Source organism: Macrotis lagotis, chromosome 7 (assembly GCF_037893015.1).
Source record: "Macrotis lagotis isolate mMagLag1 chromosome 7, bilby.v1.9.chrom.fasta, whole genome shotgun sequence".
Lineage (NCBI taxonomy): Eukaryota > Metazoa > Chordata > Mammalia > Peramelemorphia > Peramelidae > Macrotis > Macrotis lagotis.
This window is the reverse complement of record NC_133664.1, coordinates 36,879,263-36,902,265: the sequence shown is the minus strand read 5'-3', so window position 1 is coordinate 36,902,265 and position 23,003 is coordinate 36,879,263. Positions and strand designations below refer to the sequence as shown.

The 23,003-nt window shown below is 45.3% G+C and overlaps 1 protein-coding gene across 3 annotated transcripts in view; it reads right to left on the bottom strand.

Annotated features, from left to right (window-relative positions):
• RFTN1 (raftlin, lipid raft linker 1) overlaps positions 1–21,849 on the bottom strand; it is a 199,813-nt gene extending 177,964 nt beyond the window's left edge. For 2 of the 3 annotated variants that reach the window (XM_074195752.1, XM_074195750.1), the window contains exons 1-2: positions 21,771–21,849; positions 6,781–6,933 (exon numbers count right to left, since the gene is read on the bottom strand). In XM_074195752.1, the coding sequence (XP_074051853.1) occupies positions 6,781–6,925 (145 nt within the window). In that variant the 5' untranslated portion in view covers positions 6,926–6,933; positions 21,771–21,849. Of the gene's footprint in view, positions 1–6,780; positions 6,937–21,770 lie in introns of all 3 variants that reach the window. The other variant, XM_074195751.1, reaches the window with a different exon arrangement.
• Positions 21,850–23,003: the final 1,154 nt, after the last annotated feature.

Below are 23,003 nucleotides of genomic sequence, written 5' to 3'. Positions count from 1 at the left end.
AGTTGGACTACACAGCTTCTAAGGGACCTTTCAGCTTTAAATCTACGAATCTACAATCCTCTGGGACTCTGTTCCATCAAGTCTTCCTTGCCTTTCTTGCCTCTTCCCTCTCCCAATGGGCTCTCACTCAACCATCTCCAAATTTTAAAAGACAAAAAGTCCCTTGGCTTTGTAGACTCTCCCCCCACCCCTCCTCTTCCTTTGAGCTACTATCCATATTATTTCTTAGGCTCAGAATCTATGACTGAAAGGGCTGTTTAGTCTAACCCCCTCATTTTACAAATAAGGAAACTGAGTCCTAAGGACTTTGTGTTATTCACACATGTAGTAAGCAGAAGAGGCAAGTATAAACCCTCTGGCTCCAAAGCCTTGGATCTTTCCTTCATACCATCCAACATCCCCCCCTCACCCGACAGTACCTTCTGTTGGTTTCATAGGCGCCATCTGCTCCCACCTCCTCTTTTCCCTATCAACTCCAAATGGGTGAAGCATCTCGAGGCTCACACCTTGGCCCTCTCCTTGTCTCTCTGCATTCTCTCTCAAAGATCTCATCCATCATCAACTACATGGCTGTGATTACCACCCCTTTCACGGATGACTGCCAAAATCTCCAACCCAACTTCTCTCCTGAGCTTTGGTATCCCATTTCTATTGGGTTGGCTAAGCACCTCCACTCAGCATCCAGCCAACACCTCAAATGAACAGCATAGGAACTGTAGCCATTATTTATTTTCCTCCAAAACCACTTTCCCATTTCAGTCAATGGTGCCAGTTCTGCCAGAGTTGAAACCTTGAAGTCATCTTGACAATGACACATGGCGCCATTTTGTTTTGAGGTTTTTTTCAGGACCAGATTTGTGATTTCATGGGTATAAAGAAATGCCAGTGAGGAAATTTTCTAGACCAATGTAGATCATCCCCTGCTATGCAATTTATGAGTCCTGGAAAGTTGCCTTTTTTTTAAGTTGAAGATACTTGAGAGCCAGTTGGAAGAGGGAAAGATTCAGAAAGGGAAAGGATAATTGATGAAACAGCATACCAGAGGGTTGCAGGATCTTACATTTAGAGCTGGAAGGGCCCTAGAGGCCATCCAGTCAAATGTACAGAAAAGGAAACTGAGGCCTCGCCTGCCCAGAGTCACACAGGTGAAAAGACAAATTAGAGGCAAACTTGCTCATCAACTGTCAGAGGCAGGATTTAATTCTTGGTCTTCCTGACCTGATGCCAGCTGTCTACACAGTATGCCACACTTGAAAGAGTGGGTTCTTGATCTTTTGGGGGTCATGGACTTCTCTGATAGTCTGGTGAAACTAATATGGACCCTTTCTCAGAGAGATACAAAATGCATCATAAAATTCAAAGTTAAACTGAAAAAATAGTTCCTAAATAAATTAAAAATAAAAACTAGGGCAGCTGGGTGGCATGTGGATAGAATGCCAGACTTGGAGTCAGGAGGAGCTATGTTCAAATGTGGTCTCAGACAATTATTAACTGTATGATCCTGGGCAAGTCACTTAATCTCCATTGCCTACTAAATAAAGAAAAAATACAATTACCAGAATATTTTTACAATATGGATTCCAAGTTAAGAACTCCTGCTTCAAGATTGGCCCAGCACTTACTATTCATGGTCTCATTTGGTCTTCATCACCATTCTATGATATAGGGTCACTAAAAAGAAGCCTGTCCCAGATACCAAGGTGCTCTTACCCCAAGTTCAGTTACTAGTCTGCAAACTATCCATGATACCAAACTCTTCTCTCTTCTCTCATTTCTAGGCAATCATTAAGTCCTCATGATTCTTGCTTCATATCATGTCTTCCCACCACATTTTTCCTCAGTCCCTCAGCCCTGATGTCCAGGTCCTCATCATCTTTTCCTTGGTTGACTACGACAGTCTCCTATCTGGGCTCCTTGGAATCAGCCTCTTTCTCCATCCAATCCATCCTATATACCACTGCCATTGTAATCAACTGCAGTACAGTTGTAGTCATGGAGACGGGTTCAAATCCTGCCTTAGATACTCTAGCACTGTATGACTCTAGATTGAATCATTTAAACTCCTGGGGCCCCAGTTTTTTCATCTCTAATATGGGGGTGTTAATAATAATGCTTCTCTTATAGACTTGTCTTGAGAACCAGAGAAGATAACCTATTTGAAGCATTTTTGCAAACCTCAAAGGACTATATAAACATTAGCTAGTATTTGTAAAATGCTCAAAATCCTTCACTGGTTCCCTCCTTCCCACATGCTATATAAAGTCCAAACTCCATATTCAGGCTCCTTCTGATGATCTGAGCCCAACCCTTCCTTCATGGCCCAAATCATGTTATGTCTCCTCCACATGCTGGCCTTCCATAGTCCTTCAGAAATACCATCTCATTTCCCATTCCTACCCCTCCTCTCAGGTATTACCTCAAATTGTTACTAGGACCTTGGGTGACTTTGAATCCTCCACCCCATCACACTGGAAAATGCATTCCATTCAATGTCTCCTTTTTTTGACAACAATCCTAGGCAAATCTTGTAGGTATTATTACTGTATACCCATTTTACAGATGAGGAAACTAAGGCTGGACGGGCCTTAGCCTAAGTGACTAACATGTCACCATACCCAGATTGAGGCAAGGTCTGAATGAAGGTCTTCAGACTCTTAGCCCAGCACACCATACTAATACCCCTCCTAACAGACAGTAAGCCTCCCGAGGGCAGGTTGTGTCTTATACTCCCATGCAAATAGCAGGCACCTCCATATGTCTATTCCTGATGACTAGGATGACAAAGAATACAGCTTGTGGAGACTGGTACACACCCATCAAAAGTCATTTTCTTGGAAGTTTTTTTGGTTTGTTGGTTTTTTGGTAGGGTAACCCTATTGCTGGAACCTATTCAAGAAAGGCAACAACCAGCTCTACAGACTCACAGCCCTTCCCCACCCCCCAGAGGTTACTGGTACCTCTATGGTTACCGTGGAAACCAGAGGGCCACGAGAAGCAGCTCTCTGGCAAGGAGGAGCCGAACCTGCTTCACAGAGGGACCAACCTAGGACTCCCTCCCTGTTCTGGGCAGCAAATCCTGGGTCATGAGGGAAAACACAGTCTATGCTCTCAATCTCATCTTTTGTCTCTCCAGACAAGGATGAAGTTAACTGGGGAAGAAGGGCAGGGGGGTTCTTCTTTTGCTTCTGAAAAACTGCACTATAGGACCTCAGTGTGATGTCTCTTGTAAAGGAAGTAAAATGCAGGCTCACATTTTGAATGATCACTCGATGTGCATAGTCTCAATAAATGAGGGTTACTCTGGTTATTAGAATGACAATTCTAATTCACACACAGGATAAGGAAAAGTTGAAGACTTCAAAAGGAGGGCAAGATCCCTAGGAAGGAAGAAAAAGACAGAGAAAGAAAGAAAAGTAAGGGAAAGGGAAGGGAAAGACAGGACAGGACAGGACAGGACAGGACAGGACAGGACAGGACAGGACAGGACAGGAAAGGAAAGGAAAGGAAAGGAAAGGAAAGGAAAGGAAAGGAAAGGAAAGGAAAGGAAAGGAAAGGAAAGGAAAGAGGGGAAATAGGAAAGGAAAAGAAAGGAAAGGAAAGAGATTTTCAGAGGCTATTAAAAACTTCTTAACAGGGAAATTATAAGAGGAGGAGGCAGTGTGATACAATGGAAATAATACCAACTCAGCAATCTGAGATGCCCACCATTGGTGTATATTACCTATGTTACTTTGGGAAGATCATTTAAATTCATCTGGGGTACTTTGGGCAAGGCTAAGTCTCTAAAACAAGAGGGTTTCACTCCATGGCCTCTGAGGTCCATCCAACCTCCAGATCCTATTATAATAAGGAATTTGAGATGAGCCCAGAAGAATATTTCACTATCATCCTGAAGAGTCACAAAAAAGGCAGATAAACAGACCATACCTTAGAATCTTAATGAAGTGCATGAAAAAACCTGTCAAACACTGTTACAGTGCATGATGGGAGAAGCAAGGCTGGGTTCCTTCTTTTTATTTTGATTTTAATGGAGCACAAGTTCCAAATGTTCTGTTTGTCAATTGAAATATTCCAATCTAGTTCAGACATCACAAAACTACATAGAGGGTGTCAAAGATTCAAGAAAACAAACATGTGGTTTATCTCCAAAAACGATGCCCCTGGCCCACCATTCATGGGGGCACCAGGCTGATATTGATTGAGTTAGCATCCAACATTTCATCCATTTCCCCAAATGATGTGGGGTACCATCAGACATCTCAGAGAATTGAAGGATACAATGGTTCTTGTTGGCACACACACATACATACATGCATACACACACATTCTCCCATACACACATACATGCACACATATACACAAACACACACCCACACACAGAACAAACCATGCCTTGCAGGGATCCAACCCTCCATGTTGGCCTTGTCAGCACCATCTTGTAATCACACTAACTGGTGCCCCCACAGCTTGGAGAAAGCCCAAGGGACTCTCCTGAAGCTTACCTGCTCAGGTGACTTTCTGGGGGCTCTAGAATGACTTGACATAGAAAAAACTGGAACAAACCACGTGCCTGGGTGCATTCAGCTGTGGCAAAACTCATTGAAGGACAAGGTTCATCCCTCAGCAGCCAAAGTTAATTGAAAATTTAAGATACAGTCAAATCCCACGGAGTTGTGTTTTTTGGCAGGCTGCTCTCTTCACACTTGAGACGCCTACGCCTTTCTACCCTGGCAACCACATGAATGAAGGCCACTCTCCAAGGATGTCAACAACATGCCGCCGGGTAGGCAAGACCAGAACCGAACCATGTTAACACTGAATGCTGATGATCTAAAACGGGGGCTCTTCACCTAGGGACCCTGACCTTGTTTCTTTTTAATATTTTGTTATCTGTCAATCTAAATGGTTTCTTTTGTTATCCTATGTGGATTTAAACTCCTAATTCTGAGAAGGGGTCACAGGCTTCCCAAGATCATCAAAGAGTTCTTACGCCTTACACAAAAAACAGAAAAACAGATGTACAACATGGTCTCCACATTCACCAATGGAACCGATTATAAAGTATGGTCTGTTTACCTGCCTGTTTTGTTTTTTTTATTGTGATTCTTCAGGATGATAGTGAAATATCCCTCCTGGGCTCATCTCAACTTAAATGATCTCATTTATCAAGAGGGATTCATAATAAGCTACATAACCATATACCTAGAAGTGGTGGTTGGAGGGGGGTCAAGATTCATGCTGCCAACTCATCAAGACCCCAGTCCACTTCTTTCAGAAAATCTTCTCTGACCAACTCATTCAAAAGCCCTCTTTCTCTCCTATGGAATTTTTAACTCCCCTGCCTTTGACCTACATCATTGCTTATTTGGAGATATTTGTATGGAACAGAATCTGGAGCCCTAGACATAGTGCCTGGCTTACCTAGAGCTTAATAAATGTTAGTTAGCTGACTGACTAGAGGGAGAAAGAACCTTAAGTCACCTGAAACCTCAGAAAAATTGCAGCACAAGAGAAAGAACGTGGCAGATCAGACAGAGGGCCACATTTAAAATCATGAAGACCTGGGTTCAAGTACTACCTCAACAGATACTGGCTGTGTGATGTTTACATTTAATCTTTCAATGGCCTAGGCTCTACCTGGTTGCAAGATGATACCATAGTGCATAGAGCACTGGGCCTAGAGTCAGAAAGATTCATCTTCATGAGTTCAAATCCAGCCTCAGACACTTGCTAGTTGTTTGATCCTAGGCAAATCATTTCATCATTTGCCTCAGTTCCTCATCTGTAAAATGAGCTAAAGAAGAAAACTGTCAACCACTCCAGAATCTCTGTCAAGAAAATCCCCAAAAAGGGGTCATGAAGGAGTGGACATGAATGAATTGAAGAACCTTCTCTAAAAATTCCAGAGAAAGTCCTAAATCCCAGGAATTGTCTTCACTGGAAAAGAAATCTCCTCTAGAAGAAGATGATCTGGGATTCAAGTCCATCTATATGATTTTGGACAACTTCTTTAATCTTCCTGGAACTCAGTTTCCTCATCTGAAAAATGAGGGCATCGTACTGGATCTTATGCTCCTAAAATATCATAGATTTTAATGGTAACACACACACACACACACACACACACACACACACACACACACACACACTCACAAACAAATTATAAACTCCTAGAGAGCAAAAATTGGAGTTTATTTTTTCTGTGTCTTTCCCTAGTATAATGTAAACACACAAATACTTGGTGCTGATAATATTGATCAGCTGAGACAGCCTCAATGGGGTTCTTGGAGTCACCACGATGAAAGTTCAAATCCAGCCTGTGACCCTTACTACCTCTGGTAGTACAAGCAACAACACCCTTTGATTTATCTAAATCACAGTTAGGTTGCAATCTTCATTCATGATGGAGCTCTCCCAGAGGGACATAGAGGTAGCAGTCTGCTTTAAGATAGAGTTGTTACATTCAACATTGATGAAAAAACCCAATTCTTCCAGAAGTCTCCCTTGATAGCCTTACATGTCTCTGCATGTACTCTTGGGCCCTTTGTCAACATTGATGGCCACTTTAGAAAGACCCCGTTCCAGTTAAGACAAAACTAGATGGCTCCATGGGAGGGTAGGAGGAGAAACAGAAGTCAAATTTCTAGGAGAGGATTCCCTCTCCTTTATTGATACATGAGGCTATCTGCCACAAAGGACTCCTGTCCACTAAAGGTTACAATGGTGCAATCAGTTCCCAATTTATATCCATCGCCAAGAAAGATATATGGAAACACTTACCATCAGTCAGCGTTGTAAACTCCAGGAAGCGGTATTCATAAGCCACATCGATCTTCGTTTCTACCTGCGGCCTCTTCAGAGTTGAATAAATATTACCAGGCCGTTTTTCATCACGCTTCTCTAGCTTATTCAGTCCACAACCCATTTCAGCAGCTGCTTAAGAGAGAGGGAAAGGAAGCATGGGAGGGGGAGGGAGGAAGAGAGAGAAAAAGAGCTATGAATGTCTTTTTTTTCCCTGAGATTTTGTTTTTGAAAGATAGAGAAGTCTATGTGATTTCCGTGAAGAAAATATAAACTGCCCTCTAGCATTTATGAAACGTAGGGCATAATTGGATAAATGACTCGGGGACCAAACGGGCCGTATTCATCATGAGAATTTGACTTTCTGTTACGAGACAATTACCAGCTGTCGGACCCCTTAAGCCACGTACAAAGCCTGTATTCTACCTGTGTCTAGGCTGGGGAGAGTCCTGTGTATTGGGGGGGGGCATATATTTCACTATCATTTGTGTGCCCGATAAAAATGTGATTCGAGATGCAATTGACTAAATTATGTTGTCAACATATCGGGGAAAAGGGAAAAAAGCTCAACAGATCCGTCACGAGCCCAGAATAATAAGTCACTGTTACAGTCTTCAGACCCCAAAGTTTTTTCTGCCTTCCACAGCAATTATTAGTCAGGTATTTACATTCAGAGAACATTTTTAAAACGAGACGGTGGCACTTTTACGGCCCCTGAGCTAGAAGTCCTCCCCCTCCCCCCTTTTCCTTTCCTAGACTGAACCATGGGAAATAATAGTGTGCTTCCAGCTCTTAGGTAGTCATTTTAGACCGAAATGAAGGCAGACTGAACGCTAATAGCAGAGCAACAGAAATTGGAAAGCAGAATATCAACATGTGTTTGAAAAGAGATTTGTAGCCACAGAATGGAAAGGGGGGGGGGAAACCCAGAGAAATGGTAAAATAATGTGCATCTTATGGCGTGCTGGGAGCCAAGTCTTTAGGGGTTTAGAAACAATGAGGTCTCTCTGTTTATTTAGGCAGGGTAATATAGAAGCAGAATGACTCTGTATCCCTTCTCTAGACTCCAGAGTGAGACATTTTCCTTTTGTGCATTAAAGTCTAAGAATGCCCAATATCCTCCAACTCTCTGAAGAACGGGCCCTGCTATCAAAGATAATAATTCACAAAAATATTAAGTAGCCAAGAATATCTCCAACAGAAACACACAGACTGCTTCCTTTCAGAGATAAGAGTTTCCCTTGGCTAAATCCATTCTCAGGGCAACAAGCTTCCTAAGGCAATCTGGCAAGCAAAGGGAAAACAAAATGGTGGTGGGGTGGTGGTGGAGGGGCAGGGTAGAAGGTAGGGGCCTCCCCACAATTGGCCTGTGCTGTTCACTAATAAAAACTGAAAAGAGTAAACTGACTCAGAAGGCAGCCTGAATACACCTTTAATATTATAATGTGTGTGGGGGGGAGAGTGATTAAGACCTTGGGGGCAGGAAGTTTTCTCAAAGTATGAGGACTACCTACAGACCAGCCTACACACAGAAGCAGAAGAAATGGGTACTGTCATTAAGGATCTTGTGTCTGATTTCACGGTCCAGTGCCAAGAGCCCTGGATTTGGAGTCAATTCAAATCCCAATTTAGTCATCTCACCCTGGGCAGGTCATTTCTGAAATTCATCTGATTTTCTCATCTGTAAAGTAAATGGGATTGGACTGGTTGAGGACCCCTCCAAAGACCCATCTGGAGTTACAATCCTATAACCTATAATAGGAGACACAATCTGAGAGGGCTGGGCAGGGGTTCTAGATTCCTGATCTTTCCTAACCCATGCACAATGGGGTCTGGAATTACAACATTGGTGAACCATTCCTTACACACCGACCTTTTTAAAATACAAATGCATTTATTGTCTACTATTATTCCTTTAGCATGAATTAGTTAACACTGGGTCATGACTTCAGACTTAAAAGTCAATAGATTATAGAGTTGAGAGTTGGAAGGGAAATGAAGGTGACTTAACCCATTTTGCAGACAAGGAACCAGAGATTGTGAGCACCTAAAGTCACACTGGTAAGGGGCAGAGTTAAGATTTGAATCCAAGTCTTACTACTACCATCCTCACATGGACACTCTAGGCACTGACCACCTCAAGCAGTGGTGACTCCCAGTTGTCTGGGGACATTGGACATTTAAGGGAAAGGATACAGAAAAGTGAGGTGAGAAGTTATTCACACTCGCCCCCCCCAAAAAAAAAGATCTCTGTTCCCTTTATAATCTTGCCTAGTGCAAGATCTGGTTACCAATGGCTTGTAGTAAGGAGTCATCCAAGTACTCGTCCAAACCAAGGACAAGGACCTGTGGCCACACAGAAATATAACCAGCTCAATCTGTTCTACCACTAATGAATATCAAGCCGGATAACTCCACTGCGAAGCCTCCCTTCCCTCCTCCAATTCCATCAAAACAGGAAAGGGCCTGAGATGACCAGATATGGAATTAAAAGCACCTTTATCTTCCAGTTCTAAGTATCTAGGTCCCAGTGCCTTTGGAGAGCTAGTGGTTTCATAGGCATCTGCAATCTTGCAATCAGTTCTTCAATTCCAAAAATATTTTACTGATTACCTTCTTCAGCAATATGGTGCAAATCTCTAGGGGAATTGTGGATAAAAAAGACTACTCTCCAAGGTTTCATTTAAACTATAATAAGGGAGAGAAACTATAAACACAAATCATTTTGATATAAGAAGAAATGAGGCATAAGAGAAATACAAGGAGGTGGAAAAGATCAGCAGCAAGATGGTGGGCATGGGCATGGGCATGGTAGAGTACAATAAATCTCAACTGCCCTTGCCTTCAGTAGAAAGGAAGCCCAGCTTACTTCTTTCACAGCTGTATATATTAAATGTGTTTTTAAGCCTTTGATCTCCAATAATGGGGAAAAAATGCTTTAACTGCTAATCAAATAATTTCAGAAAAATAGCTAACAACTAGGGGAAAGGGGAATGGTCTCTTGGGGAGGAAATTATGGAAGAGTGTTCTTATGCCTCTGAAATCCAACTGTGGCTAAGGTGAATCCTCCAATTTGGATTCCATCCATTCAGGATGTCCATGGGAACACATCAGAAGATGCCTAGCTTAATATTTGGTGTTGGCCCCGCCCTGCTTTTCCTCTACCCTTTGCCCAACAAGATTTCCCTGGGTTTCCCAGTCCATCCTCACATGGACACTCCAGGCACTGACCAGCTATTGGGTCCCTCCACCCATACCCTCAAAATGGTATCCCATGTGAACATCAGTCTACAACAGCAAACCCCAGATTCTACGAAGGAGCAAGCAGATGTTCAATATCCCTGTTGGTGGGGATGGGGCACAAGGTAGGAGAGGGGAAAGGCAGAAGGTAGCAGGAGGGGAGTGGGACTCAAAAATGGGGTTTAGGAGGCCTAAGGGGTCAACAGAATGCCAGCTATTCAGAGTAAGGTCCACCAATACAGATGAGTTAAAAGCCAACGGGGTCCACTGCAGGATAATGGAAAAAGAAATGGACTTAGCATCAGAATTCTATTTAACAGGCTATTGAACAAGTTCAGAATTTCTTAACCTTTTAACCTCACCCCCTTATTGCCAAAAATACTACCACCTTCTAAGTCCCCAAGACTCCCATCTTCTGTCATCCTGATCTCCTCACTATCGCTCACCCCCCAAATCCAATCAGTTACACCAAGACATGCTGACTCCCTAACTGCCCTACACAGCCCACTTTTCCTATCTTTTTTACACCCTCCCCTACCCCACACTCACACTCTGGGATGCCATTGTTCCTTGAATAAGACACTCCATCTCTGGACTCTGAGCATTTGCCCTGACTGTCCCCCATACCTGGAATTCCGTCCCGGTCCCTTACCCCCGGCTTCCTTGACTCCTTCAGTGTCAGACAAAATCCCAGTTCCTCCAGAAAGTCTTTCCCACCCCATCTTAATTCTAGAGTCTTCCCTCCAAGATCATCTCCAACTTATCTGTATTAGATAATGTATTTGTACAAAGTTGTTTGCACATTTTCCAATTGCTGCAACTAAGACATCAAGGAGATGGCAAAGAAACCTCACAAAGACTATGCACATTAAATTAATAGACTTTAATCTGAAGTTGCCAAGTCATTTTTCAGCCATGTCTGCATCTTCCTGACCCCAACTGGGGTTTCCTTGGCAGTGATACTGAAGTCATTTTGCCATTTCCTTCTCCAATTCATTTCACAGATGCGGAAATTGAGGCGCACAGGATAAAGTGACTTGCCTAAGGTCATACAGCTAATATGCATCTGAGGTCAGATTTAAACACAAGAAGATGAGTCTTCCTGACTTCAGACCTTGCTCCATATGTACTATGGCTGCTCCATTCTCTGATACTTTGATGCAAAAATGTGGTCATGGAAAGGGCAGCAAAATGTTGAAAAATAGGACTGAACTTTAAGAAACAAAACAGGTCAAAGATTTATAGATTACACAGAGGCCTCACTCCAGCCCCGAACACTAGAAATACAAACAGAGAGAAAGGCAATCTGCAAACATTTGATCTCCTGGTCTAAGGGAAAGAGCTATTGACTAAAGGCAACACTGGCTTAAACTATAAACCCATTTGCAAAATTCCTAGGAGGAGGATGGTCCAAGATGATGAGTAGTATTATCACATATGGAGCAAGAAGCAAAGGAAAAATGGAGAGCTTGGCATGAGATCCAACTAAAACAGAAAATCTCAGAGCATTTAAAGTTGAAATCAGAAGGAGAAAAGAGTGAAAAAGATGTCAGCGTTTTAATAACAAAATATGTTAAGTTTTTCTAAGAACAAAATAAATGTGGCTACAATAAGAAGGGCAGCTGGTGAATTTGTGGGGAAGGAGACATCTCTGCATCTAATTCTAAGAATCTAATTCTAAGAAATCTCGAGAATGAAGACCGGGGGGTCATGCCCAATAGCAAAGAGGAAACGTCTATGAACAAAGAGTCCACTCCAAATGGACAATGACCTCAAGTCAAAATTGAACATGAGAAAGAGAGCAGGGTGGATCACACTGAGGGAAATAGTGCCTGCCCTAGTGTTAGCCCAAAATAAAAACTCCTATTTTTAGCACCAAGACACCAACAAGTATTTAGTTAACACCTAATATATGCTAGGGCTAAAGGTCAAATAAAATCACTCCTGCCCTGAAGGAGCTTATACTTTCTCATCAATGTTCTTTTGGAAGAGAACAGGTCTGAAAAACACAAAATTCATTCAGTAAAGAATTTAATAGTGTAGGTTACTCAAAGGGCACTGTAAAATATCAACAAGAATAGAAGGGGCATTAAAAAATGTTCCCCCATAGGGATACATGGGATCAGAAATGGGAATAGTTCAGTTATGTATAAAGGATGAGCGGTAACCCATGGGTAGGCCTAAGGATTTACCTGGACACCGCCACCTTAAAGTCTTAGAGGAAAGTCCCTGGCCTAGTGAGTAGACCCCCTAGACCTGGGTATCCAACCTTTTAGGTCTTCTGGGATCACATCATTGAACAAAAATTTGTCAAGAGAGGGTGGCTAGGTGGCACAGTGGATAGAGCATCAGCCCTGGAGTCAGGAGTACCTGAGTTCAAATCCAGCCTCAGACATTTAATAATTACCGAGCTGTGTGACCTTGGGCAAGCCACTTAACCCCATTTGCCTTGCAAAAACCTAAAAAAGAACCTTATCAAGGGCCACATATAGAATATAATATTTATTTATGACCGCACTCATCTATTATTTCATTTTTCCAATTACAGGTCATGGCCTGCATGAATGGACTTTGAAGGATGCAGGTTGGACAGAGCTGCCCTTAGAAGATTTGTAGGAAGAGAAGGACAAGTTTCTCAAGAGAATAACAGGTACAGTCTTCATGAGACAGAGGATACACTGATTTATCCAAGTATAATGTGCATTAAAAGGCAGGCATCTAGGTGATACAATGGTTTGAGTGCTGGTCCTGAGGTCAGGAAGGCTTCCAGAGTTCAAATCTGGCCTTGGACACTTAGTAGCTGTGTGACTCTAGGCAAGTCACTCGACTCTGTTTGCCTCAGTCTCCTCATCTGCAAAAGGAGGTGGAGAAGGAAATGGAAAACTAAACCCCTGAAGAGGTCACAAAGAATCAGCCGTGACTGAAAATGACAAAAAAAAATGCCATATAACACTTGATTTCAATTCAACTTACTCTGAGTCAGGGACTATTCTGTGCCTTATAGATAGAAAGACAAAAAAATGAAAATAGTCCTTGTCCTCAAGGAGCTTCCCTTCTATTGGGTGGAAAGAACATATGCAATCAGGTTAACACAAATTATGTGAGAAGTGAACAGTTGGAGGAACTCTAACATTTCTAGAATGTTTTTTTAAATGTCTCTAAGCATGGAGAAATGTATTTGAAAGGATATTCTCATTAAAAGAGTATTTTTTTAAACCTAAATGTCAAAAACATTTTTTGAAAAACAACCTTAGTTCTTTGATTCATTACAGTGAAAACTTGCATTTTTTTCCCTGAGTAAGCCCAATAAAACTGCAGGTGGTAAATATTTTATATTAGCTCTAAGTCTTCAAGCACAAAACTTATTTGTGTTTGGAACTGATTTGTTTTTAGAATTTATAGCAAATTATAAAAATTAATTTTAACAAGTGCCAATAGCTAGGAAAGACCACAAAACCACCTAACAGAGACAGCTCACCCTCGATTTACTACACAAAGCAATTAGATGTGATTACCCTGCATCCTTTGGCAAACTTGCCTTTTAATTTCCATATTTAATTCCATATAAAAACCATAAACTGCCTTATTATATCACTCAGTCATCCAGGAAAAATTAGAAATGGCAAATTTCAGCTAGCAAACATAAGCAACTTCCTTGAGGTCAGGGAGTTATTTCACTATACCTGTCCAGCAGACAGTAAGTGTTTAATCTATCCTTGTTAATTAACTGATCAAGGGAATATTTATGTCACACAAGGGTCCCTAGCACACAGTAGGTGCTGAATAGATGCTTGTTAAATAACTGATGGAGGAAATATTCCTGCCACACTACAACGTTTAGCATACAGTAGGTGCTTAATTGATTTTATTAAACTGATGGAGGAAACATTTGTCACATCAGCATCTAACACACAATAGGTGCTTAATTTATGCTTGTGAATTAACTGATTGAGGAAGTATTTATGTCACACTGCAGTGTTTAGAACATAGCAGGTGCTTAATCAATGCCTCTATTAATTACCTCTCATGTATCAGGCATTTTTGTTTCTGATGTCTTGTGGTGAAATGCCTGGCATACAGTAGGCACATAAAAATGCTTACTGATTTTGATTTTGATTTCTTTGAGTAGAAGGATAATCAAAATTAGTTTCAATAGCTATATTTAGTCTCTACTGGAGTGATCAAGGAATTGGTTAAGGGTAGAATGAAAGCTCTTTCCAAGGCATATGTGCGAGCATTGGTCTCTGCCTTGGCCCCTTCAAGTAAGTTAGGGAAGACCTGAGTTTGAATCCTGCCTCTCTCCAAACTTAGCTCATCACTTAAGATCTCTCAACTTCTGTTTTCTCATCTGAAAAAAAATGGCGATTAAAAGAAGAACCCACTTCCCAGGGCTGCTATGTGGACCAAATGGAATACCCATAAAGCATGTCCCAAAAATCTTAGTGCCATTTCAAGCCAAGGTTAGGTTTCCAAGTACATTAAGACTTTTGGGGTGCCCCATATAAATATCAGACATTAGTATCACTATTAGAGGTCCATTACATATGCATCCACCCAGACAGAGAGCATCAGTACAGCTCTTGTTTATTAAGAATCCAAATTTCCCTTTCCACTTATTGGAAGCTCTTTAGCTTGCATGGGGTCAAGGTAGGATACCTTCTGTGCCAGTGGAGCAGCATGGCCCTTACCTGGTCTTCCCCTATAGTGCAGGGCCCCAAAGTGCTCTCTGAATTAAATAAAAATGAAATGACATTCAGTATGCTTTGGGGACTCATTTCACATTCTTTTCAAACGATTCATGTTGTAGGGTTCCGTTCGTAACATTCTAAGTAACCAAAATATCTGATTTAAAAGGACCAGCCACCATATTCTCAATTCTAGGATGTCCGGGCTGGAAGGGATCTTAGAAATGATCCCATCAGAGCTCCTCCTCATCCGAGGGCAAGCCAACCTTGTAGGAAAGCTGCCCCCTACGATGGTGAGGGGCACCTTGGTGGTTGTCCACGATGCTCAGTTGAGCTCCTCAGGACAAGAGGAAGGGGGTTTATTAAAGTAGGAGTTCCATGGAATTTTAAAATTTGATATCAAAGGAATGGAAACTGACACTGTATATGGAAGAGAAGAAAAGAATTAATTCTGACAACAAAGAGCTCTTACTATGGGGCACTGTTCCTTTGTCCCCCATTCCTGGGGTGGCCTCCCCAACCCCATATCTGCCTTGGGGAGCCACTAGGCTCCTTTAAAGCTCAGCTCAGGAGAGACCTCCTCCCAGTACCGCTGCCTTCTCCCCACAACTACCTTGTGCTCATTTACATAATATTCATATTTTACATAATGTAACTCACACAATACACATATACATTACATATATATTCATTTGTATACAATGAATACAATTTATTTGTATACAATGAATACAATTCATTTGTATACAATGAATCACTTATCACCAAAACGAATGTAAACTCCTTGAGGGAAGAGACTATTTCATTTAACCCTTTTATCACTAGTGCTTTACAGAATCAATCTGCAAGTTAATTATGGCATTTTTCTTCTGAGGCCTAACATAGTTCTTGGCTCATAGTAAGAGGTCCCTTAAATATTCACTGGCCAATGTATTGTTAAGAGCCTACTAGGGAGGAAGTCTCAATACTGAGTACACAGTAGGTGAATCCTAAGTAAATGCTTGTTCATCAATGTACTATTTAGGCCCTAGTTACACAAGCCAAGCCTCAATACTGAGCACACAGCAGGCACTTCATAAGTCAATGCTGCCTGACCAATGTACTATTTGGGGCCTACCATGCAAGGCAAATTTCAATACTGAGTACATAGTAGGCGCTTCATAAGTAAATGTTGCTTGACCAATGTACTATTTAGAGCCTACCATACAAGGCAAGTTTCAGTACTGAGTACACAGTAGGAGGTTCATAAGTCAATGCTGCCTGACCAATGTATTATTTAGGGCCTACCATACAAGTCTCAATACTGAGCACACAGTAGGCACTTCATAAGTCAATGCTGCCTGACCAATGTATTATTTAGGGCCTACCATGCAAAGTGAGTCTAAATACTGGGCACACTGCAGGCGCTTCATAAGTAAATGCTTGTTGACAGTTAACTGATTGTCACCTTAGTTCAACAAGATCCAAAAAGAATCCTTGGATGGGGAGGGAAGGGGAGGGAAAAAGTTTAGAAGCTGCTGAAGATTCCAATTTCTCCTCTCATGCATGAACATTAATGAGTTAAATAAAGAGCTCACACTCTAACTCCTGATTAGATTTTCCTACCTCTTACTGATCAAAGCAACCCAAAGCTAGTCCCTGCCTACTCAAGTATAGCTGTCACCCAAATATACTGGCTTCAACACTCCTGGAAAGGAAGACTCTGGAAAGAATGAGCAGGAAATTTGGGGGTTTGCAAACTGGCCCTCCATCAACATTGGCTGGGAATCCTCTGATGGCCTTGAAGCAGATAACACAGAAGTGAACAAAATGAAGACTGGACTGTCCCTCACCTATTCAGGGGACTGTAGGAAAGAAGCCCCCCAAGGGGCTTCCATATACAGTCCTAGCAAAGGGCCATGATGCATCAGACTTGACCCAATTTTCTAGGCCCTTAATTTTCTAGGCCCTTCAATATGATAGCTGAGATGGGTTTTCCCTCTTAACCCCACATTGGATATTTTGGGGGGTTTTTTGTTTTTGTTTTTAAGTTTTTGCAAGGCAAATGGGGTTAAGTGGCTTGCCCAAGGCCACACAGCTAGGTCATTATTGAGTGTCTGAGGCCAGCTTTGAACCCAGGTACTCCTGACTCCAGGGCCGGTGCTTTATCCACTGCGCCACCTAGCCACCCCACCCCACATTGGATATTAAAGGAAACTTCAGGGTCTAAACAGAATTCTTATTTTGAGATGATAAAGGAATGAATTCTCAAGGTTCCAATGGCAGAAATCCCTTTCCATAGTACTAATACTTATGGGGAAATACAACTAATAATGTCCTTTGGAAACTTGAGAACCCTTGGGCTATAGGAGGGGAACCCAGAATGGTGAAATACTACTAGACTGAATACACGCTTTACAGATCTAGAGACAGACTTTAAATAATTAGAAAGAGATGAATTGTTTATAGTCAGGCTGTACCAATATAATAAAAAAAAATGACAATACTGTATAAATTAATTCACTTATGCAGGTCCATACCAAACTATCAAAGACTACTTTATATCCATAAAAAAAAACAGTAAAATTCTTCTGCAGGAACAAAAGGTCAAGAATCTCAAGGGAAAAAATGAAAAAGAGTGAGAGGGATGAGGACCAAGCAATGAGAAATCTCAAATGGTACTCTCATAAAAACTATTTGCTACTGATCAAAAAAGAAAAAGTTGACCCATGTTATAAAAAGGTACAGAAATCAATAAATATGGAAGATGGCATTTAAAAACCAAAAGACTCCCAAGCACTATGGTAAAAGACTCACTATTGAAACAAAAATGGCTAGAAAGCAGTCTGGCAGAAATTAGGCTCAGACTAACATCTCACTAATAAGTTTAAATGGATATGGGACATAGTTATCAAAGTTTAAATCATAAATAAGCTAGAAGGGCAGGGAAGGCAATGCCTTTCACAAATATGGGGAAGATGGAGTGGCTAGGTGGCAAGGTGGCTAGGTGGCACAGTGGGTAGAGCACTGGACCTGGAGTCAGGAGTACCTGAGTTCAAATCCGGCCTCAGACACTCAATAATGACCTAGTTGTGTGGCCTTGGGCAAGCCACTTAACCCCATTTGCCTTGCAAAAACCTAACAAATATAGGGAGGAGAAAAGTCCTCAAGGGGACGGGTCCTTGACCACATAAAGGACAGACATGATCACAGAAGATAAATGTGAAAAACCTTTTTGGACAAACAAAATCAATTCAGTTAAAATTAGAAGGAAGTTGTTAACCTGGGGAAGGGGAGGGGGAAGATTCTTGCATTAAGTTTCTCTATTAGCCAAGTTATGTAGGAAATTGATAGAGATATTTAAGGACAAGATATGCCACAATAGATGTATAGTCAAAGGGACGTAAACAATTTTCAAGGGAAGAAATCCAAGTTATCAAGAACCACATGAAAAAAATCCCAAAATCAGAATTCTGATCAATACAACTAAAGGACTCCAGAGGACTCATGATGAAGCGACTCCTGATAAAGAGATGAACTCTAGACAAATAATGAAACATGCATTTTTGATCATGACCAATGTATGAATTTTTGTTTGACTATGTTTATTTCTTACAAGGGAGGATTTTTTTTTTAATCTTGATGGAGACATTGGCAAAAAAAGAAGAGCTTAGTAATACAATCCTCCAAAATTGGGGAGGGGGAAGGGCAGTATCTTTGAAGCATTTTAAAAATTCAAAAAAAAGACCAGAAGGAGATTCAGAAGGAGATACAGACAAGCAGGATAGCTTTAAAATCGATGGGATGAGTTTATTATAAACTTTTTGAAATACAAAATATACATATGAGAGATTCACTATTTCATATGCAATCATGATTTTTTCCTCCTTTTCTTTATATATGAAAATGATTGTGACTTGTTGGAATTTGTCAGATTCATAATTTCAAAAATCAAAATGTAAATTAAAAAAAGAAATGCACTGGATTTGGAAGTCAGAGAATTTGGGTTTGAGTCTCAACTTTGCGACTTATTACCTATGTGACCTTAGGCAAATTCTCGGCTCTCTATGGACCTCAGTTTCCTCAAACTGTAAAGTGGGGTGGGATGACCTGGGGTTTCCCTTCTAGTTCAATAATTCCACAAAGTGTGTATATTTAAGGGGACTGAAGAGAGGCACAGAATCATGAATCTCAGAATAAAAATCATTTAATGTAGGAAAAAAAAAACCAACAACACCAGGACCTAAAGGACTGGAGAAAATATCACACAGAGAAAACAAAAACGATAAATATCAAAAGGAATGTTTGGCTACATCTTCCCCTTGTAAATGCAAATTGAAGCCACGTTTTCTTTTTTCTTTTAAACTGAAGAAAGAAAACATGACTACTGAACACTCTAAGAGCTGAAACTGGACAGCTGGCGATGCTTTTCTTTTGAAGAGACAAGACTTCCTAATCAATAATACTCTTTAAAAAGTCCTGTAGATTAGCATTTCCACAAATGCCCAGCCGGCCCTTAACAGATCTCCAACTGGGAGCCTTCAGGAAAACCTGGCAGAAGCCCTGAAAGGGAACACAGAGCATGTGCTTAGCAGCTTTGAGAGCCCGAAGACCTGGGTTCAAGTCTAGCCTGACGCATCCTTGACTGTTGTTGTTGTTCATCCTTCATCTCCCAGCCTCACATGTGATGTCATGATTCTCTTTGAGAAGGACAAATAACTAGTTTCCAAGATAATATGGCAGAGGGTGTTCCCCACAGGTGTAGATCTCTCTACATAAATACATAACAAAAGAGTCCCTTCTTACAACTTACTTTTGGTTAAAAGGTGGAAATTTCTATGGTGCTTTTCTAGATGGCACAGTGGATAGAGCACCAGAGACCTGAGTTTCAATCCTGCCTGAGACACTCACTAGCTAGGTGAGGGTGAATGTGAATGAGTCACCTCAGTTTCCCCATTTTTAAAGTGAAAATAATAGTTTTCCTCTCACTGGGTTGCAAACCATAAGAAACTTTTACAATGGGAGGTTAATTGTAACTGAGTTGCTAAAACACCCATGGGGGGGGGCAGGGGAAGGGCCAAGAGCACCTAACATTTGGGGACACCACAAACCATGGATCACTTCCATTCTCGGATGAATTATCCCTTCTGCCTTCCTGCCCCTGAGATCCCTAATAACATCCAGAGTCCCCGAGTGAAACTCTGTCCTAGAAGAAGCCAGCAGATTATAGGGTCTTGGAACATTAGCAGTCATCCGAGGTTTGGGAGACTTGTAGGCAACAAATATTTATTAAGCACCTACAGTATGTGATGCCCCGAAGGAGTCTGTTATAGTCACCTGGCCTCGGATCCAGGCCAGGCTGCCCGCAAGCTGAGCAGGGCTAAGGTCAGCCCCTGCCCGGTGAGTCTAAAATAGCCTGGTCTGTTAGTTGTGGTGGAGCATCAAGAACCTGAGTTCCTGAGAAGGAAGTTGGCCGGTTCACCAGTGAGTGAAGGGGCTGCAGAGAAGAGGCTGGTGATGTCCACAGGGAATCCCGGACAGGCGGGGTGGGGGAAGTACAGGGTTGTGTCTAAGCAGAAATGTGACAGGGGGTGGATTTCCCCCAAAACACAAAATGAATCTCTTTAGGGTTCAGGGTGCTTTCCCTCACAGAATCCCCTCCGAAAGCAGAACAGCTTCGCTTTCATGTGTCTGGAAGAGCCTGCCCGCCCTGCCCCTGGCCCTACTTGGCTCGGTGCCCCCTCCGGGGACTGCGGCACACAAGGCAGGAGGGCACAAGGCAGGAGGGCACGAAGGCAGGAAAATTCATCTCTCAAGTTTCACTCGAGCCCTCGAGTCTCCTCACGCCTGCCACCGAGCCCCTCTCCCAGCCCAGGGCCCAACCGGGCCAACTGGGGTGTAGGGGAACAGTGGCCATGGATGGGCCGCTCCCCCTCGTGCCTCCCTAAGGGTCAGACACCCCTGGGGTACAAAGCCGCACCCCATAAGCCCCTGTCCTGATCAGTGGGGGTGAAGGAGGCGGGGGACTCTAGCTGGCCATTCGGACTGACTCCCCGGAGGGGACTTTGGGCTGATGCCAACGAGGTGCCGCCCCGGGCCCTCATTTAAGACGGAGGGGGGTGATGTGGGGGCAGCCGGGGGGGCCCGGCCCTCGGGGCTCCGAGCCGCTTCGTTGGGGGCAGATGGGAACGGCGGAGCGAAGGGGGGACCCGGAGTCCAGGAAAGCCCTGGTTTGGAGCCTCTCGGGCGGCTTTCCCCATCGGCACACTCCGGGGAAGGCAGGAAAAGGGCAGGAAAGGGGGCCGGGGGCTGGGAACCGGGGGAACTTGTTTCTAGAGCTTTCTTCAGTCAAGGACCCCATCCGGAGGGGGGCGCCCAGAGTTGTGTCCGTGGGCTCGGAGTCCTGGAACGGTCCGGTCCGGCCAGGGCGGCACAGCTCTCTGTTTCTGCCCCCCCTTTCTGAAGTGGGGCGCATCGGGGGCTCCCCGCCGCCGGGGGGTCTCCTGGGAGGGAGCCGCCTGACTCAGGCTTCGGAGCCCCGTTCGGGGTTCTGGAAAGCTCTGCCCGCCCCTCCTGCTGCTCGTTTTACCCAAGAGGAGGCTGTCGGGCGGGGGGGCGCGGAGCCGGGGGTCCCTGTCCCGGGGTCACGGGGAGGAGGCTGCCGGCCCGGGGCCAGGCCCCCCCGACCCCTCCCTCGGGGGCCCCTTCCCGCGGGCCCGGGCGCCCCGGGGGGCGGCGGCGGCTCCACTTTCAAAAAGTTCCGAGACGCGGGGCCGGGAGCCGCCCGCCGCGCCCGGGTGTCCGCGCCCGGGTGTCCGCGCCCGGGTGTCCGAGCCCGGGTGTCCGCGCCCCGGCGTTCGCGCCCCGGTGTCCGCGCCCCGGTGTCCGCGCCCGGGTGTCCGCGCCCCGGCGTCCGCGCCCCGGCGTCCGCGCCCCGGTGTCCGCGCCCCAGTCTCGGGCCGGCGCCTGCCCGGGGAGCCCGGGGGCGCGGGGCTCCTCTCCTCCTCACCCCGCCCAAGCCCCCGCCCGCGGGGCTCCCCCGGGCCGCGGCCAGGGCCCCCCTACCTGTGGGAGCCGGCGGCCGGCGAGGCGCACGAGGCTGCGGACGCGGCCCCGCTCCGTCCCGGGAGGAAAGTTTGTGCCATGCAGGGGCGGCCGCGGGGCGGGGCGGGGGGCGGGGCGGGGCCGGGCCGCGCGCCCCCGGGCTGCGCCCCCGCTTCCTGCTGCTCCTCGGGGCTCCGGGCACCGCCGCTGCCGCCGCCCCGCGCCCGAGCCCAGGCCGCCGCCGCCGCTCCTCCGCCCGCCGCGCGGCTCCGCCTCCTCCCGCCGCCCCGCCCCGCCCCGCCCCGCACCTGCCGCCCCGCCCCGCCCCCGGCGCCCTGGGCAGCCCCCCGGGGGCCGGGGTGGGCTCGGGGAGCACCCGCCGGCGCAGAGGGGGCGCCGGGCTCCGGAGCATGGGCAGGCGGGGGCCGCCGGGCCGGGACCCTGCCCTCGCCGCCCCGCCGCCCCGGCACCCCCGCAGGGCACCCCGGGGCCCCCGGGGACTCGAGCAGCGCCCGCAGACACGGGAGCCCAGGCAGTCCGACGCCCCGCACCCCGGGCATGGGACCGGGGCCTCTGCGCCCCTCTCCCCTCTTCTCTCTGACTCAACGCCCTTTCACCTCGCCCCCCGCCTCCCTGGCCGGCCCCGACTCTCCCCACCTCTCCTCCTCCTCTCATGCCCACCTTGCCCGTCACCAACCTCTGCCCTCCCTCCCACAGCCCCCGGGCACAGCGGTAGCCCCCCCCCCCCAGACTGCCACACTCTCCGAAGTGTCCCAGGCCAGGCCCCCGAGGGGAGCCGGTGAGCGAAGCAACCCAGACTCCCTGGCCCGACCTGGGCCGAGGCCCCAGGTGGCACTGCCGCCGCTCCTCCCAGCGCTGCACCTTCTTTCTGAAGAGGGAGGAATGCTTCCATTTCTCCCATCAGCTTGCAGCCATGAGGTGGGTGCCGCGTCCCCAGTTCTGCAGATGGAAGGGACCGTGGACGTGGCCCAGCCCGACGGAGGAGACACCGAGAGATGCCCGGAGAGGTGCCACGGTGATTTGTCCAGGGTCGCTTAGAGACCTGGGCCCGGAAAGGGCCAACACCTGAGGAGAAAACGCATTGATTTGGGGGAGGGGCTACAGGACTGGCCAAGGTCACCCAGAGAGGAAAACCCTGAACCAGGGGCTCTGCACACCCAGCAGCCTCTTCCAGTCCTTCGCCTCCCTCACAACGCACACCCAGACCGTCTGAGTGCCCAAATGTACAATGTC